The sequence below is a fragment of the Elephas maximus genome, chromosome 3, assembly GCF_024166365.1.
Source record: "Elephas maximus indicus isolate mEleMax1 chromosome 3, mEleMax1 primary haplotype, whole genome shotgun sequence".
Lineage (NCBI taxonomy): Eukaryota > Metazoa > Chordata > Mammalia > Proboscidea > Elephantidae > Elephas > Elephas maximus.
Window position 1 is genome coordinate 135285886 of NC_064821.1, and position 20528 is coordinate 135306413.

Below are 20528 nucleotides of genomic sequence, written 5' to 3' on the forward strand. Positions count from 1 at the left end.
CTTCCACAGCTGCCTGAAAGAGTTCTTTATGTCTTATAGTCACACGGAAGATATGACTGAGGACCCGACCCTCTATAAGATCTTCAGAACTTGCCTATCAATACATTATTAACCCAACTAGATCTCTTAGGCTAAGATAAAGGCACTGGTGGAGGAAGAGATCTACGAGTCAAGGGACAGGTAACATTTGAGCATATGGGGGTAAGACTAAGAACTTTGAACCCCAAATCCCCCTTAACCTTTCTTGCTTGTAGAGGCAGCCCCTGCTCAAGCACCTGGAAGCACCATCTACAGTCTGGTAGACTGGCAATTTGAATCCTGCACTCAATTGTGTTCTACAATCAATGAGGTTAAAAAGGGTACAACTTCCCTAGAATACTTTACGGGAAAGAGTACAAAGGCTCAGGAAGACAGAAAACTAGAGATGGATATATTATGTGCAATCTGCTCAGCCACCATCTAACTATAGCCCTGGAGAGCTTAAAGAACCATTTTTACCAGGGTGTTGAGAAACGTATTGGACTTTCTGATTTAAATGGGGATGCTAGAATCCCTGAGTGGTAAAGTCCAAGTGATAGTGCTTAACTATAAGAGAAAAGGTAAGAACAATTATCACAATAAGCCATAATGATGAAGTGAAATCAGAATGTTCTGACCTGCAGGAATCTGTGTTGATGGTTAATTGATCACAGGATCTCTAGGAATTAAATATACAGTAGCCTACCACCAATATATTGTTATAAAAGTAGAAAAATTCTAGGTCTGCTGGAAAGAAACCTAAATCAAGTCACAGTATTTGGAATTTATCAATTCTTATTCAGTTCCCAGACCTAAGCTAGTTCCTAGACCAAGAATCTCTTGACTGAGCAGAAAGAAGGCTCTGTTTGAAGAAGGACTCTCCCCTAAGCTTTCTTTAGATGAGACTATGTCATTTACTAGGTGATTGAACACTGGGGAAAAAGAAATTCTCAGCATTTCTGGGGATTGTGAGATAGTAGCTATGAATTGATGATAATGCCTGGAAATCCAAAATACCATCTTGGTACACTGGTCAAAGTGAGAGTTTATGAAGGCCAGACGATAAAAGGAGTTTGGGCCAAACTCCTTTTCCAAGTGGGTCCAGTGAGATTGTGAACCCAGTTTTTTTCTCAAATCCAAGAATACAGTAGAAGTCCCTGACTCATAAAATGAAAGCCATTATAGTAGGAAGGGAAGAGGCTAGGGGAAGCCCCTGCAACTATCTCTCCCTATCCCACACGTCAGTAGCAAACCAAAGGTAATACCACTTCCCTGGAGAAAATTGTACATATGATTGTCAAAATCAAAGACCTCAGAGAGGCAGAGGTAGTGATTGCTACTATATCTCCATTTTACTTACCTGCTTGGCTAATGCAAATACCAGATAAATCACGGAGAATAACTATACTTTATTATAAACTTGGTGATGCCAATCACAGCTGAAGTTTCTTATGTGGTGTCTTTACTAAACAACACAACCCCTTAGCAACAGCAGCTACTGACCTAGCAAAAATGCTTTCTGCACACACTCCTATCAGTAAGGATAATCAGAAGCAGTTTGCTTGCCTTCATTTGGCAGGGACAGCAGTATCCCTTCATTGCTCTCCCCTCTCTCATAAAATAGACCAGAGAGATAACTGTATAGTCTTGATATCTTACAAAATATTATACAGGTCCATTACACTGATAACTTTATGTTAACTGGACATGGAGAGGAGAAAAAAATAAGCATCCCAGAGATGTACAAGAGGATAGGATAAAAAAGTTCAGCTGATTGCCAAATGGATGAAGTTCCTAGGAGTAGTGGTTTGGGGCATATAAAGACATCATTTTGAAAGTGGAGACAAGTCGTTTCACTTTATACTGCCTATCCCCAAAAAGGGGTATAACACTTCGTGAGCCTCTCTGGGTTTTAGAATCAACTTATACCACATTTGGGTATGCTGCTCCAACCCATTTGCTGGATATTCTGTAAGGTTGCTAGTTTTGAGTGGGCCCTGAAGCAAGAAATGACTCTTCAGCAGATTTAACTTACATCAGACCCAATTACGGCTGGTGGAGACAGCATATGGAGCTTTTGGTAATACCTCATATGAGAATAACAGCTTATATCTACAAGGTTTTAGAGATAGGTCATGCTCTCTTCTATCAAATGTAATACTTACTAGAGAGCCTTCTTTATACAGAAGTCTGTATAAAGGAGGCTCTCAATCATAAGGTAAACAAGATGGCCCATATTGTAGACGTCAGTCAATTTTTTTCCACAGTAATCCTGATGGCTGTTCAATGGACCCATATGCAGGAATCCAACTATATGAACTTCTCCTCATCAATGCTGATTTGGCCGCCACCCGTGTCGAGTGACCAAACTGCCAAAAGCAGAGACCAACACTGAGCTTCCAACATGGTAATGCTCCCCGGGGAACCAGTTGGAGGTGGCTGTGATTGTCCTCACAGGGGTTGACACATATTCTGGATATTGACTTGCTGTTGGAATCGACTTGGAAGCAATGGTTTTTTTTTGTTGTTGTTGTTCCTACCCAAAGGTCTTCTGCTAGGTAAAATGTAGTCAACACACAGCATGGAGTATTATACAACAGTTAGAAGAGACAGAGCTGATTACACCTATAGCAATATGAATGGATCTTAAAAACTTAGTGCTTAGTGGAAAAAGCAGCAGAATGACCTAACGTCTTTATATAAAGATAAATGCACACAAAACAACACTGTATTTTTGGAAGTATACATTCAAATAAAAAATGTATTTTAAAACGTATATATTAAGGAGAGGGGAATGAGAGTGGGGATAAAAGAAAATGAATCAATCAGTCAAAGAGCAGGTCCATGCAAAAACTGAAGGATGATGATATGCCATAAATTAATGAATATGATTAACTCAACAACTCTGTATCTAGGGTTAAAGAAAAAGATAAAGAAGGGGAAAGAAAAATCAAAGATCTTTCTTCTCTCCCTCCTCTGGCATTCAGGACTCAGGCAGGTAACTTAGGTCAAGTTATTGGGTAAATTTTACTGGGTTTTTGGAAGTATGTGGTTAATTCTTCTAACACTTTGAGTGAAAACACAACCTGGGGTAATATAAAAATATCTGGTTCAGGATGACATTGGGGAAGGAAAAAAGGAAAATGGCTAAGTAAAGGCAAAAGTGATATGATTTTTAAATTTCTGATCAAATAAATAAGATAAAAATTTGCATAAAAATAAGAGACTCTAGTTATTGCATCACCACTAAATGAACACAGAGAAAATAGTCACATAATTCTTGTGAAGTACTGAGGCTTAAAAGTAAGAGGAAACGATTTTTGGCAGAATCTATCTTGAGTTATTGCCAAGACCTAAATGTTCCAAAGGTGGCTGAAGACACTGATGAACTCAAAATACTGATGAACTCAAAACACAGCCATTTTATACAGCCCTTAAAATTACGCTTCTTTATAGTTCTTATTTACAAGCTTTTATATGTGGAAAAATGGCATAAATTATTAACACTGTGCAATGGTTAATTTTAAATGTCAACTTGGCTAGGTTATAATTCACAGCAGTTTGGCCACTGGACTGGTTACTGTTCCATAATGTCATGTCATGTAATGCAATCACCTTCTGTGATGTGATGTGACTTATTGAACCAATCAGTTGAACTAGAATTTTCCTTGGGGGTGTGGTCTGCTTCCAGAATATAAATGGATGTTCTGGCAGATCTCCCTCTCTCCCCACTGCACTCTTGTCACCTGACCTACGGATCTTGGGATATAAGCGTGCCACTTTACCTGCAGATTTTGGTTTTGCTGGCCCTCCACAATTTTGTGAGCCAGCAGAGGTCTCCAGCCTGCTGCCTGATCTATAGATTTGAAACTTGGGAGCCTGCCAATTGTGTGAGCCATTTCCTTGAAGTAAATCTCTCTCTTTCTATACATATATATATATATGTCTCACCGGTTATGTTTTTTTAGAGAACCTTGACTAAGACACACTGTATAGGTTATTAAATATAAAATAGCTGAGACTGTCCCTATTGGCATTCCCTGGAAATCATAACTACAATTCCAAAATAACCATGAAAGAAATGATTGTATTAATCTGAGTCAATGCCAAAGCTAATAGCCAAAATATCCATGTTCTAGCAACGACACACTTGCACATGAGAAATAAAGAGATAATCAAACTACTCACAGGAAGTCCCCTTTTTCCCGGCAGCCCAACTTTTCCAGGGGTTCCTGAAATGCCGTCTGCTCCAGGGTATCCTTGCATCCCTTTTGGCCCAGATAGGCCTGGAAGTCCCTTGATAATTAAAAGTTGCCTGAATTATAGACAGATGCTGTATAGTTGTTTAAATGACAAATACCTTTATATTTATAGGAGAAAAGTTTACATATTTTTAATCCTCTGTCCCAGGACAAATTTTACTCTGTTTCCTGGATTCCTAAATGATTTACTATTTGGATTCAAAAGAACAGGTCTTTAAAACAGTTTTTAAAAGTTCCCTAAACAAAAATGTCAAGCTAATTCATAGCAATTTATTGTGTAACCTTTTCGGCTTTAGTGTAATTCCCTGGCATTTCCCACTGTACCGGCCCCTGCCTTCCCCAGCAATGAAGAGATCAGCTATATGCACCTGTCAGCTTAGGGTGGAGGCTGTCATTCATCTACAAAACTTCACATTACTATTATTTTCCCAAGAAACATATTATGGCTCTTTTTACTGTCACTTTGAATCTGGTAATTATATGACTGAGAAAAGGTCTGAACGTTTCGTTTCCATTCTTGGGCAACTGGATTTTATCTGTAGTGTACTATGATCTGAATATGCTTATAATGTATATTCATTTTCTCCACAATTTTTGAGCCAACATAGGCCACCCAAAGCAGGTGTCTAGTCTGTGGCTAGGGAAGACCAGCAGGAAGCCTTTGCTAAGATCGTCAATATACAACTTTCGCCAGAGTAGGTTACTGATGGCTAATACAAAATTAATCTTTGTTCTATGATAGAAAGATCTTTTTTTAAAAAAATTTTCTAAGATCTTTTGTTCTACTTGACAGAAGAATGAGACACTGAATCCTCCAACAAAATAGACTTCATGTCTTTTTAACTTTTGCTTGAAGATCTCTGACCTTCATCACCACGTATTTTGTCATGATTCCAAGTTCTGCATTTATCAGTGGTTTGTCATCAGAGTGGTAGAGGGAAAACCCCAGCCCAGCCAGCCTATTGCTGTCGAGTCGATTCTGACTCACAGCGACCCTATAGGAGAGTAGAACTGCCCTACTGAGTTTCCAAGGAGCGCCTGGTGGATTTGAACTGCTGTAGCTCTTAACCGCTACGCCACCAGGGTTTCCAGAGGGAAAAGAGCATCCTTCAATTGCAGGGACATGCCTCTAACAGCAAGCGTGGTTTTGGGCTAAATGGTCATATTTTGTTCCCTTTGTGTTTCAGCATGGGTTTATTTATTTATTTATTTTAATTACAATCTCATTTATCCAACAGTTGTCACAATTGAACTCAAAGTTTTTTCGCTTGCTAAAGCTGCTTCTTCTATTTAGAAAAACAAGGAAGTTGAAAAAGGCCTGTTACTTACAGGACTCCCAGCTTTCCCAGATGGACCAGGTGTTCCTTTTTTCCCCTGAGGACCCTGAAAATGTGAAATACACTTGTCAACTGATTGTAATAAACCGAAGGCTTCGAAAAGAACTCTGAGACCTGAAGGTTACAGCAAGTTCTGCCACTAACTTGTTGTGTATCATTGGGATTGCCATTTAACTTTTCTTGGAGTCTCTTTCTTCTTCTGAAAATGAGAGAATTTGACCAGATAAACTCTGAATTTTCTTCTAGTTCCAAATTCTATGATTTAAGAAACCATCGTTCTAAAAGGGAACTGGATATATTAATTAATAGATGTTCCCACTTTCAGACAGAGCCTGGGTCTCCCCCCTGAAATGGCTAAGTACTTAACGCAGTAAATGTTTATTGAGTATTACGTACCAGGGACTCTGCTATGGACTAGGAACGCAATGGCAAAATTCCTGCTCACAAAGTACTTACGGTGTAGTGAGGGAGATAAGCCAGTAGCCTACAATGTGATTCTCTGGATGCACAAAAAAGAACATACTTATGAATCATGGAAAAGATATTTATTTCCCACAGAACTGTTTGTTTTTCCATGTACGAGATGTTTTAAATCATAATTGATTCAGCAGTAACCGGTCTGCCAGGATAGTTAGGAACTTTGCCCTTGTAAATCATGCCATTGTGCTGATGATATCCTAAAATTATTTTAAGAAGAAAAATGTGGAAAAGAATGACCTAGCTCATAAATAAGAAAAAGAGATATATTGTCACTACAGGAATGTTTCTCAGGAATCATCAAAAGTTCTCAGAAACAGAATAATTTCACAAAAATGGGATATTTTTCTTTTTTTAATTATGCCCCGAATGAATAGCCAACTAAGGAAGAGCAACAAAAGTCAAGTTCTTTACCAGAAATTCAAGGCCCTTATCATTCAGCTCCAACCTCCTCTTTTTTAGTAGTATGTTGTTTTGTTGTTGTTAGGTACCCTTGAGTTGGTTCTGACTCACAACGGCCCTATGTACAACAGAATGAAATGCTGCCTGGTCCTAAAGCATCCTCACAATTGTTGCTATGCCTGAGCCCATTGTTGCAGCCATTGTGTAAATACATCTCTTTGAGGGTCTTCCTCTTTTTCATTGACCCTCTCCTTTACCAAGCGTGATGTCCTTCTCCAAGGACTGCTCCCTCCTGATAACATGTTCAAAGTACGTGAGAAAAAGTCCCACCATCCTTGCTTCCATGGAGCACTCCGGCTGTACTTCTTCCAAGACAGACTTGTTCATTCTTCTGGCAGTCTATGCTATATTCAATATTCTTCACCAACACCATAATTCAAAGGCATCAATTAGGTCTTCCTTATTCATTGTCTAGCTTTTGCACACATACGTGGTGATTGAAAATACTACCGCTTGGGTCAGGCGTACCTTAGTCCTCAAAGTGATATCTTTGCTTTTAACACTATAAAGAGGTCTTCTGCAGCATATCTGCCCAATACAATATGTCGCTTGATTTCTTGACTGCTGCTTTCTTGCATGTTATGAGTCAGAAATGACTTGACGACAATGGGGTTTAGTTATCTTGAGTAATACTAATTAAACAGCATATGAATTATAACAGTATTCAAACATGTTAGCCAGTGTGTTTTTTCCTTTATAGTATTCCTATTTATGCAAAGAGATAGCTCTGTTGTAGACTTTTGATATTCATGATTGACTTTTCCTTGGCTTATAACTTTCATAGTAGTTTTCTGAAACTCATGGCAGTGGTAATGGCAATAGTTTGGGAGAAAAATATTTTCAGTTTCCAGATCATGCTTTCTAAATCTTAAAAGCCTGATTTTTAAATATAAACAGTCTATTTTGAGTATCAGAAATGAAGGTCATAAAGGAATCAAGTTATACGACTTATGCCAGAAAGAACAGATTTAGAATAATTATAATAATATAAAAGAGAGTTTTTCCAAATAAGGATATAGAAAGATCTTCCAGTTGAGGACAGGGAAGAGAAAAAGCAGAAGAGAAGCAAGACTGTTAGACTCTGAGGGGTGTCTCTGAGCAGAGTCTTTTGCCCCAATCTACCCCCAAGTCCTCATGTGATAGAAACAATACCCCCAGATGAGTTTAGGGATCTGGGCGGAGAGGTGATGGCTAAAGAGACTAAAGGTCTCATTGGGAAGTCCACATACCCTGTGCTGAGTGTCAGAAATAGAGTAGAAGTTTCTGGATGAGATGTCTAGGCCAGTAGGCTTGAGCGTCTTCCAAGCCTCCTAGGAACCCAGCATGCTGTGAGGAGTTATTTGCGAGCAAATGGTGTGAGCAAAATGTTATTTACATGTGGCCAAGAGCAGCAAACATATGGCACTGAGAGCCATATCTGAGGAGGCCTTGGACCTGAGATGAGAAAAGCCGGCAAGGACCAAAGATCATCTGCCAGGAGGGCCAAGTTAGGGGCCAAAATGGTAGGGTGATAACTGGGGGCCAAAAGGAAGAAGTGCATTTCAGTGAGTGCTAGTGTGAATAGATGATGACTGAGGACCAAACTTACCTCACACCCCCCCTTCCCCACCTTTGCCACTAAGAATTTAATGCAAATCTAAGAAGAGGGAAAATGGAGAAAATTCTAAATAAAATATAGGATATTTGAGTGAATGGAGTTAAAGGCAGTCAAATGACTAGATTTAATCAATTAGGCTACTACTACCACCAGGCAGTATGGACACTCAAGACAGATATTAATTTCCATTATAAAGAATATAAACAAAGTTACATTTTTAGCATACCAGAAATTATGGTTTAAAGTTTAGATATGCTACACATGTTAAAAGCTATGGCTGCTAACCAACATGTCATCAGTTTGAATCCACCAGGCACTCCTTGGAAATCCTATGGGACAGTTCTACTCTGATGGGGTCACTATGAGTCAAAATCGACTCGATGGCAATGGGTTTGGTTTTTTTGGTTTACACATGTATGTGAGTATCTTATTCCAAACCTTCAACTAACAACATGAAAACACTGAGATTCCCATATCATGCCAAAACAGTTACATTTTGAGGTGACTATTTTTATTATGTTGGAGGAAACCCTGGTGACATAGTGGTTAAGTGCTATGGCTGCTAACCAAAAGGTCAGCAGTTTGAATCCACCAAGTGCTCTTTGGAAACTATGGGGCAGTTCTACTCTGTCCTATAGGATTTCTATGAGTCAGAATTGACTTGATGGCAACGGGTTTGGTTTCTTTTTGGTATTATGTTGGAATTATTTCAGAAGGGTAAAATATTGTGCCCTGAAATCTACACCTATGAATGGGTCTATCATCATGAAACTAAACGGCATCAGGAAGCAGTTTCCAATAGAATGACATTAAAGAGAAATATAAATATGAAAAATATTTTTTTAAGTATGTAATTCTATTTATAATAGAACAATTATGGTAAAATTTATCTATCAAACAACAAAAAGTGTTTAAAAAATAGCAAAATTATGGTTTCTGCTATTTTTAGATGTTCAGATTAAGAACGATTTTCTTATTATTGTCACCATAAATAAAAGAATGGTGCAGGACCGGGCAGAGTTTCGTTCTATTGTGCATAGGATTGCTATGAGTTGGAACCGACTCGATGGCACCTAACAACAACAACAACAAATAAAAGAAAGTAGGCCAACTAGAAAAACCATAGTCTTAGAGCTGAGACACATATATCATCAAAGTGTAAAGTATTGGTATCTTTTCTAAATATGTGCATTTAAAAAAAATCTCGAAGTTGTAATTACTGTGTAATCTTATAACTAAGAGCTAAACATTAATCCTGCACAGAGGTGGTCCGTTCACTAGGAAGTTATAAATTGGGCCAGCTCTTAAACCAAACCACATCCATTGCTGTTGAGTCAATTCTGACTTATAGTAACCATATAGGACAGAACAGAACTGTCCCATAGGGTTTCCAAGGAGTGGCTGGTGGATTCGAACTGCCAACCTTTCGGTTAGCGGCTAAGCTCTTAACCACTATGCCACGAGGGCTCCAACAGGGCCAAAGGCAAACAACAATGTGTTGTTGTGCAAAGTGTTAGTAGATGATTAATTGAGTTGGTTCCATAAGAAGGAAAAAAAAATGTCACTCTTCAGCCAATTACAAAAATTCAAATATAATAAAGCTAGAAGTATTCTATGCTACTTTTAAACTTAACTTACTCATTGTCATGGGTTGAATTATGCCCCCCCCCCAAAAATGTGTGTATCAACTTGGTTAGGCCGTGATTCCCAGTATTGTGTGGTTGTCCTCCATTTTGTGATTGTAATTTTATGTCGAGAGGATTAAGGTGGGATTGCAACACTACCTTTACTCAGGTCACCTCCCTGATCCAATATAAAGCAAGTTTCCCTGGGGTGTGGCCTGTACCACCTTTTATCTCTCAAGAGATAAAAGGAAAAGGAAGCAAGCAGAGAGTTGGGGACCTCATATCACCAAGAAAGCAGCACCAGGAGCAGAGTGCATCCTTTGGACCTGGGGTCCCTTCACCTGAGAAGCTCCTCAACCAGGGGAAGATTGAGGACAAGGACCTTCCTCCAGAACCGACAGAGAGAGAAAGCCTTCCCCTGGAGCTGACGCCCTGAATTTGGACTTCTAGTTACTAGACTGTGAGAAAATAAATTTCTCTTTATTAAAGCTATCCACTTGTGGTATTTCTGTTATAGCAGCACTAGATGACTAAGACACTCATTATTTTACTTAAACATAAAAAAAAATAAACATAGCACCTCATAAATCAACAGACTTTTCTGTTCTTAAAATACCTCATTGCCGTAAAGTCGATAGAGACCCTATAGGGCAGACTAGAACTGCCCCATTGGGGTTTCGAAGCCTGTAAATCTTTACGGAAGCAGACTGCCACATTTTCTCCTGTGGAGTGGCTGGTGGGTTTGAACTGCAACCTTGTGGTTAGCAGCCAAGTGCTTCATGACTGTTCCACCAGGGCTCCCTGTTCTTATAATAGGGAAGGCAAATGAACTTTATATGTAGTCTTGATAGTGTATATAAAATTGTGCTTTCTCATTTACATGGCTAGATTTAAAAGTATACAGAGTGGCACATTTGAAACCAGATCCATTTAAGACAGCCTTCTTTTCATGGGGACAGTACTAGTTCAATTACAAGAGAAAGTAGTCTAATTCTTCTGATTATGGAGAATTGTTAAAGTGCAATTTTAGTCTAAACTGTGTTATTTAAATGAGGCTTAAGGACAGTTATCTCAATAATTTGCTAATTCTAACTTCAAGGCAGCTTTAAAGATTTAGAGAGTTAAGCAATGCATTTTTTTTTTTTTGGAAACGAGAAATTTCAACTCGTTAAATTCTGGAATTTTGTTTTGGGAGTAAAATAAACTTTTGGCTTGAGTCTTTGTCTTTGAAAGCCATTATAGGACAGCTCACTCACATTTGCATTACAAAAGTCTCGAAAATTTAGTAGTTCTGCAGTTGTTTTTTTTTTGACTTTCCCTAACGTTTTCTTTATAGATGCCCACAGTCCCAAACTCAAGAGCCCAGTAAATGAATTAGTTGGTTAAGTAAAATAATCATATTTTATTTAATCTATAAGAAAAATCGCAGAGTAATAGTGGGCTTTTGTATAATCATGGGAGTCAGAAAATAAATTTCCAGTGTTGGTTCTGTTGTTAACTAGCTCTGATCTTAAGTAAGTCATAATCTCTCTGGGACTTAAATTTCTTCATCTGAAAAATGAGATGGTTGTTCAGATGATTTGTAAAAGGCCATTTCCAAATCTAAAAAAAGAAATTTAAATCTCTGCAAAATATAAAAAACAAGATGACAACAATTAGGTAGGATGTACCTGGCCACTGAAGGCGTCCCTGTTGTCGAGTGCCATCGAGTTGATTCTGACTCATAGCGACCCCATGAGACAGAGTAGAACTTCCCCATAGGATTTCCTAGGCTGTAATCTTTACAAGAGAGCCCTGACGCTGCAGTACTTAAGAGCTCTGCTGCTAACCAAAAGATCGGCAGTTCCAATCCACCAGCCACTCCTTGGAAGCCCTATGAGGCAGTTCCACTCAGTCCTACAGGGTCGCTATGAATCAGAATCCATTCTATGGCAACTTTTTCTTTTAATCCTTTTTAATCCTTACGGGAGCAGATCTCTAGGTCTGCTGGTGGGTTCCAACTGCTGACCTTTTGGTTAGCAGTTGAGCACCACTAGGCTCCTCGAAGGTGCCCCTAGAGAATAATACACAGTCAGTGGATATTCTTTTAGCTATTAATACTATTTTAAACCCTAAGAAGCTGGAAATATTCACAGAAATACAGGAATATTCAAAAGGTTGTGAAAGGTCATCTGCCAGGTAGAATGAGAAATTTTAAGCCATAAAGATCAGAGAATTATTTACTCAAGACTTAGGATATTAATCATAATAAATTATAATGGCTTACAGCCCTCTTGTCTTATCATTATTCTGAACTAGGCACTTATTTTAAAGAATAACATACTAAAGCACAAAAAAAAGTTAAATTCATATTCCACTTCAGAGGAATTTCTTTTTTTTAAATTTTTTAGTTGTACTGTAGGTGAAGGTTTACAGAACAAACTAGTTAGTCCATATATAGTTTTATGACATGGGTTAACAACCCCACGGCATGTCAGAGGAATTTCTTATTCATTTATAAAGATTATTTTATTAAAACAAATAAATCCAAAGCTTATTCTGATTATTTTTCTAGGAACAATAGGCAACATAAATGTTATCTGATAGAATAACATGGCTGCCATTCAAGCACAATCTTAGAAAAAAAAAGAGATTTAAGATTTTAGGAAAAAAATTTAATTCCAACAAAGCACGTATTTTTAATAGAAATTTTTGTAAAATTCTAGTAGTTTTTGATCTCACTCATATTTTTTTTTAACCATTTTTGCTGAAATGCTGTTAGTCAATATATGAAACACACCATGACTCATTAAAGACTTCGTATGTGTCTTAGTAGATTTAAAAGAATGATAATTTATAAATAACATAATTTTATGCAAGTTAAACATAAACATCACAATATCTTCATGTGATTAGTTTTTAACCCCCACTCCCCCCCAGTAGTGCAAAGGTAATAATAAAAAGGTGATAATAAGTATACTGAGCCTTTACTACCTAGCACTGTACTGAGTGTATTAAAATGAATTATCTAATTTAGTCTATACAAATACCATGTGAAGAATTTTCAGATGAGGAAATGGAGGCTAAAGAGATTAAATAATTTGTCCAAGGTCATACAACCCACTAAGAAGGGGAACTGGGATTTGAAAGAAGGTAGTCTGACCCCAGAATGACAGCATATCTAACTAATAATAAATTCTGAATTAGTGTGATTCTCAATTTTCTAACATATAAAAAAATAAGCTTAAAGACACTGTAGCTGTAATACTTCTTTTTTTTTTTTTTTTCGGTAGGTATACTTTTGTTGCCCTTATTAGGATATGAAGTCAAAAAGAAAGGTGGATCTTGCTATATATCCTGATCAAGAGCTTCATGGGATTGTACAGAGAGATGACAAGTTCTAAACAATTAGAATGTCTTACTATTTCACTGTGTGAATTTTAAAATTGTGCTATTCATTCATTTATTTTCCATTCCACAAATATTGAATATTTTCAATGCCCCAAGTACTGGAGAAATATTTTAAAAAGGGTAGATAAGGTACCTACCCAGAGGAACTCTGCTACTGGGAAAAAGATAACAAAAGTGAATACATAATATTATAATTTAAAGCAGCAATAAGTATAAGAAAAGAAAAGGAAAACAAAACAAAAAAACAGAGGAGGGCAATAGAGAGTGATGGATGTATTTATCCCATTATTCTGTGTATCTGCACACCTTTTTATTTTCATATTTTATTTATTTTTGATTGTACTTTAGATGAAGGTTTACAGAACAAACTAGCTTATCATTAAACAGTACACATGTCATGGATTGAATTATATTCCTCCCAAAATGTGTATATTAAATTGGTTAGGTCATGCTTCCCATTATTCTCTGGTTGTCCTCCATTTTGTGATTATAATTTTATGTTGAGAGGATTAGGGTGGGATTGTAACACCACCCTTACTCAGATCTAATGTAAAGGGAGTTTCCCTGGGGTATGGCCTGTAACGGCTTTGATCTCTCAAGAGATAAAAGGAAAAAGAAGCAAGCAAAGAGTTGAGGGCCTCATACCACCAAGAAAGCAACACCAGGAGCAGAGTGCGTCATCTGGACACGGGGTTCCTGGGCCTGAGAAGCTCCTGGATCAGGGAAAGATTGATGACAAGGAATCTTCCTCTAGAGCAGAGAGAGAAAGTCTTCCCCTGGAGCTGACACCCTGCTTTTGGACTTTTAGCCTACTATACTGTGAGGAAATAAATTTCTCTTTGTTAAAGCCATCCACTTGTGGTATTTCTGTTACAGCAGCACTAGATGACTAAGACAACACATATTATTTTATAACATTGGTTAACAACTCCAGCACATGTCAACACTCTCCCTTCTTGACATTGGGTTCTCTATTACCAGTTTTCTTGTTCTCTCCTGCCTTCTAGTCCTTGCCCCTGGGCTGGTGTGCCCCTTTAGTCTCATTTTGTTTTACAGGTCAGTCTAATCTTTGGCTGAAGGGTAAACCTCAGGAGGGACTTCATTACTGACCTAAAAAGGTGTCCAGGGGCCATACTCTTGGGGGCTTTTCCAGTCTCTGTCACGCCAGTAAGTCTGGTCATTCTTTATGAGTTAGAACTTTGTTTTATGTTTTTTTTCTGTCTGGGACCCTCTAATGTGATCCCGGTCAGAGCAGTCAGTGGTGGTAACTGGGCCCAATCTGGCTGTATTGGACTTAGTCTGGTGGAGGCCGTGGTAGCTGTGGTCTATTAGTCCTTTGGACTAATCTTTCCCTTGCATCTTTAGTTTTCTTCATTCTCCCTTGCTTCTAAAGGGGTGAGACCAGTGGAGTATCTTAGATGGCTGCTCACAGGTTTTTAAGACCCCAGATGCTACTCACCAAAGTAGAATGTAGAACATTTTCTTTATAAAGTATGTTATGCCAATTAAGCTAGATGTTCTCCAAGACCAAGGTCCCTACAGCCCTCAGCCCAGTAATTCGGTCTCTCAGGGAGTTTGGATGGCACACACTATTTTGAGTCCTTATTACGTTCCAGGCATTATTTGAACTGTTTTACATCTAATAACTAATTTAAGCCTCACAACAGACCTATGAAGTAAGTAGTATTATTATTTCCATTTTGTAGATGGAGAAACTGAGGCAACAAGAGTTTAAATAACTTGTTTAAGGTTCCCAAACTACTGAACGGCAGGACTGGATTTGAACCCAGACAAGCCAGCACCAGTGTTCATTCACTCTCTCAACCTATAGTCTAAACTATACTCATAGGGTAGGCAAAGTTTTCTAAAGTATAGATGCTGTAGGAATTAAAAAAAAAAAAAAAAAGTAGATCTAAAACTAAATAAGGAAGGCCATTTAAGATCAATAATTAAAAAAAATTTTTTTGAATTATTTTCTTAATTTTCTATATTTAGAAAATAGTTAAGAGGCCGTGTTTATATCTACATGGAATCTGAATATAATTTTCAGGGTATATGTTGGATTTCACATAAGTTGTATTTTAAAAAAATACAACTGTAGTCAGTTTTAGTTCTCACTTTTTCCCAAATCACCTACTAAAATTCATTATTACAGTGTGTCAGAGAAGGATAAAACATACATCCATGGGGATTAGAGATTGAAAAGGCAATTAGAAACCCTTGTGAAGGGGCAACTAGGAAATATTATTCTTAAGTCAACATCTAGAGTTGTTTTTTCAGGTACAAAACCATATATATAATTACTGTTTAAAGTCAATGATAAAAGAGAATTGGGATGTTTTATGTATAATTTCATTGATAGAATTAAGGAAATGGAATAGGTTATTCCAGCAAACATAATAGAAGATGAACAGTAGAGAGAGAACTTGAATGCCTTCACTAGGGTCTCAAAGGGCATCAGAGGCAGAGGCACTGGCTGGGATTTGAACTCATTTCTAAATCCTCACACAGGGTTGTGGGGTAACAACCCTAGCTGACAGAATCATGTTTACTCAGATTCAATCCAATCTTGATTTGGCTAGGGAAGGAAAAGTTGACTACTTTTGTTGAAAAAAAAAAAAGGAACTAATGATATAATAACTCAAATAGTTCTGTTTTTTACCCAGTGACATCAAATATTCTTAACCAAAAAACTGTGTAAGAAACAGGAAAGGGTATAAAAACAATAGACTTTAAGATTTCTCCTTCCCAAAGACAAACCATTTAACAAAATTCAATGATAAGGCTCTGTTATAAACTCAATTGTGGTCCCCCAAAAGATATGTTGAAGTTCTAACCCCTGTACCTGTGAATGTCACCTTGTTTGGAAATAGGATTTTTCTTTTGTTTTCAGTTAAGTCATACCAAAGTAGGGTAGGTCCTAGTCCTAATCCTTTTTGAGTGGTGTCTTATAAAAGCAGAGGACAGACAGGCAGACAGACAGACAGGGGGAAGACAGATACCACGTGATGATGGAGGCAAATGAAACTATAAGCAACAAAGGAATGCCATGGATTGCTGGCAGTTACCAGAAACTAGGAGGGAAGCATGGAACACTTCCTCTCTTAAAGACCCCAGAAGAAACTGACATGGCTGAGACTCTGATTTGAACTTCTAGCTTCCAGACTGTGAGAAAATAAATTTCAGTTTTTTCAACCCACCAACTCTGTGGTATTTTGTTATGGCAGCCCTAGAAAGCTAGTATAGGGTTTCTGTGAAGTGAATTTCTAATTTAATCTCTAAAGGGATAAATGATTCAAGTACATTACCCACAAGGGAATTAGGCATTGTTATTTAATCATGAATACATATTTATAGTAGATGAAAAAACATAAGAAATCATTCATTAAGAGAGAATGGTGCTTATGCATTATCTTAGTTATTTAGTGCTGCTATAACAGAAACAACTCAAGTGGATGGCTTCAACAAATAGAAGTTTAATTTCTCACAGTTTAGTATGTTAGAAGTCCAAATTCAGGGCATCAGCTCCAGAGGAAATCTCTCTTTCTCTCTCTTGTTGGCTCTGGAAGAAGGTCCTTGTCATTAATCTTCCCCTGGACTAGGAAATTCTCACTGCAGGGACCCCTGGCACAAAGGATGTGCTCTTCTCCTGGTACTAATTTCTTGATGGTATGAAGTCCCCATGTCTCTCTGCTCGCTCCTTTTATATCTCAGAAGAGATTGGCTCAAAACACAATCAAACCTTGTAGATTGAGTCCTGCCTCATTAACATAAGTCCCGCTAATCCCATCTCCTCAACGTCACAGAAACAGGATTTGCAAAACATAAGAAAATCACATCAGATGACAATTATGGCCCAGCCAAGTTGACAGATATTTTTTGGGGACACAATTCAATCCATGACATGCATCTACTAAAAAGTGACCTGCATTCATATCCATTAATTCATTTATTCATATTCAGTCTGTTTCTCTCTTTCTTTTTAATGTGCCCTTGGGTGTATGTCATCATTACTGGTAGGAGAAAACTAGTCCCCCTGGATTATGTAGAATTTAAACCACGGCTCCTCACTACCTTTCAGCTTCAACGTCCAAGGACAGCTGATCATGTAGGCTAGAGAAGTTGCCTAGTGAGAGTATTTCATTTTCATTGGCATAATTTTAATACATACTAATAAACACCAAGAAATGTATTTCCTTCTTCCTGACATTTGTCAAAAAGGAAAAAGAAAATGCTGTAAATATGAAAGGACTCCTTGTAAAAGATTAGAAATTTTAGGTTCAAGCCTTGAGAGGGTGCTTACATTCTTAGGCACTTAATGCAAATACACAGAAGTAATAGGTTTTTCCAATTTGGATATTTAAAAATTCTAAGTGAATTAGACAATTGTTTTCTTTTCTCTGCACTTCTTGCTCAGGCTTGCTCTCAATGGGCTACTATTATTTATTTATTCCTTTTTGTTAAGGAATCTGACAAGGGGTTACTGGACAGAAGCCAAGACTATTCAAAAAGAGCGAACACCTATTTAGTATATATGATTCAAACCCATTTTACTGTGTTACTGACTCCCACAAGTTGTAAACACAAGTATGGCTGAAAACTTCTTAGAAATTAGGAGAAACGTGATCTTGGATTCATTAATTTTTATCCATTCCCATTTGATTATTACAATACAGTACATTCTCTTAAGAATTCTACTTAAAATCAATAGCACCAGAAGCCAGAAGGCCATGAAAAGCAGGGCAGCAATGAACTGATGGTACGAATGACAAAGCCGGTTTAGCTACATAAGGTTGAGGCAATATCTATTAATGCACAAGGAAAGAAAGACTAAATTTAATAAATCAACAGATTTTTCCCTTGGTTGGTGCCAAGTAATTGTGTTTGCCTTATGGAAAAAATCTTTTAAACCAATTGTGAGTCTGTGTCACATAGTTAAACTATTACTTCTACCCCTACCTTACTAAAACAGCTAAATGGTTTGATATGTTTTTCATTCTGCAATGCTGGTTTTAAGGTTCATTGGTATTTCTGCTCCAAACAACAATTAGGCAGTTTTCACAAAACCAGAGTGCACTGTAGGCTTTTGGTAAAGGGAAATGTGGATGACGACCGAAACACATGAATCAATCAATAATAAAGTTTTAGCACAGTTATTGACAAACACCCCCCTTTAGACACCTACAGTGATCCCTGCTCTGAAGAGAGAAATGATCATTTGATTACAGTAAAATAAATAACAAGTTCTTATGTCCCTGCTTTCTCATGCCTAACAGACTCCAAATTGTCTTAAACGGTTTCAACTTACTTCAGACCCTCTCTCTCCTTTTAGTCCTCGTTCACCCTGTTCACCTGGCTCGCCCTTTAGTAGGAACAAAAACAGAAAACATATGTGAAGCAGGGACCAAATAAATTATATTAATGTTAATTTTTTTAAATGTCAGATTCACAAAAAATTCTTTTAAAACTTACTAGAGGCCCTTGTTGTCCAGTAGTACCTCTTGGTCCTGGTATACCCACATGACCCTAGGAATGGAAAGATTATATTATTAGAGTAAATAAAGACATGTGATTTAAAGAATAGGATTGCTGTTGTTAGGTGCCATTGTGTTGGTTCTGACTCATAGTGACCCCATGTACAACAGAATGAAACACTGCCTGGTCCTGCACGATCCTCACAATTGTTGTTATGCTTGAGCCAATTGCTGCAGCCATTGTTGTCAACCCATCTTCTTGAGGGTCTTCCTCTTTTGTGCTGACCCTCTGCTTTACCAAGCATGAAGTCCTTCTCCAGGGTCTGGCTCCCCTGATAACACATCCAAAGAACGTGAGATGAAATCTCGTCATCCTTGCTTCCAAGGAGCATCTCGGCTGTACTTCTTCCAAGACAGATTTGTTGTCTGGCAGTCCATGGTATATTCAATATTCTTTGCCAACACCATAATTCAAAGGCATCAACTCTTCTTTGGTCTTCCTTATTCATTGTCCAGCATTTGCATGCACATAAGGTAACTGAAAATACTATGGCTTGGGTCAGGCACACCTTAGTCCTTAAAATGACTTCTCTGTTTTTTAACACTTATAAAAGATCTTTTGCAGCAGATTTGCCCAACGCAATATGTCATTTGATTTCCTGACTGCTGCTTCCATGGGCACTGATTGTAGATCCAAGTAAACTCAAGTCGACAACTTCAATATTTTCTGTTTATCATGAAGGATAGGGTAGTACCATTTAAAATGGTAGCAATGTGTTGTAAAATTCAATTTAAATATCATAGAGATTACGATTCTCTCTTGGAAATAGCACAGAACATAATAGCCACTGGATACTATGATGACTGAGAAAGAGCTAAGGTTTGTTTTCTCATGCAAGTGAATCAATGTAGTGGGTTGAATGGTGACCCCTTCCCCCACCCCCCCCCCCAAAAAAAAAACATATGTCTACATCCTAATCCTCAGAGTATGAGAATGTGACCTTATCTGGAAAAAGTTTTGTTTTTTTTCAGATATAATTATGTGAAGGGTTTCAAGATGAGATCATATTGGATCATCCAGGTGGGCCTTAAATCTAATGACAAGCGTCCTTATAAAAGACACACTGAGGGAGACACAGATGACAGAAGATGGAGGCAGAGATTGGAGAGATGTAGACACAAGGAGTACAGACAACCACCAGAAGAAAGGATTATTCCTTAGAGCATCCAGAAGGAGTGTGGCCCTGCCAAAATCCTAATTTCAGACTTCTGGCCTCCAGAAATGTAAGAGAATACATTCCTGGTGTTTGAAACCACCAGTTTGTGGCAATCTGTTATGGTAGCCTCAGGAAATTAATACAGCCAATAAACAAAGTAATAAAGAGGCTGAGAACAAAGTTCTTTTTTCAACCTATTCCCACTGTAGGGAATTTTTACAATCTAACTTCATAGCTTTGGATAGTACATTTACTGGGCTGAAAACTGGAAGAGTCACTGTATGTTGTGTCAAGAAACATCAAATGTCTCTGACATTCAGCAATCTCGTCATCACCCTAGTTCTCCTAAGAAATGCTGACCTACCACATTTTCCTTTTCAAGTGTGTAAACAGAAACTACCAACAACCCAGAGGCGTGTCAGGTGACAGTCATGCAGGGAGAATTCCACGGTAATCTCTGTTATCCCTTTCCCTACTGTTCTCTTCACCTCAGTTCTGTTCTTCCTACTCTTTGAATGTTACAGAAAGAATGCCTTATTAAAGAGAGTTATCAGCCTCATCTCTTTTTTCTGGACTAGGAAAGGATGGGATTGCATACACAGGCTAACAATATTTATTCTCACAGAAAGGTCAATTGAGCCTTCTGTGTTTGCATTCTGTGAGGCAAGC

At 37.9% G+C, this 20528-nt stretch overlaps 1 protein-coding gene across 1 annotated transcript in view; it reads right to left on the reverse strand.

Moving 5' to 3' along the window:
• The window catches only part of COL24A1 (collagen type XXIV alpha 1 chain), a 362779-nt gene that overhangs the window by 62961 nt on the left and 279290 nt on the right, over positions 1 to 20528 (reverse strand). The window contains exons 43-46 of the mRNA XM_049875555.1: positions 18641 to 18694; positions 18477 to 18530; positions 5610 to 5663; positions 4207 to 4314 (exon numbers count right to left, since the gene is read on the reverse strand). Coding sequence (XP_049731512.1) covers positions 4207 to 4314; positions 5610 to 5663; positions 18477 to 18530; positions 18641 to 18694 — 270 coding nt within the window. The remainder of the gene's footprint in view (positions 1 to 4206; positions 4315 to 5609; positions 5664 to 18476; positions 18531 to 18640; positions 18695 to 20528) is intronic.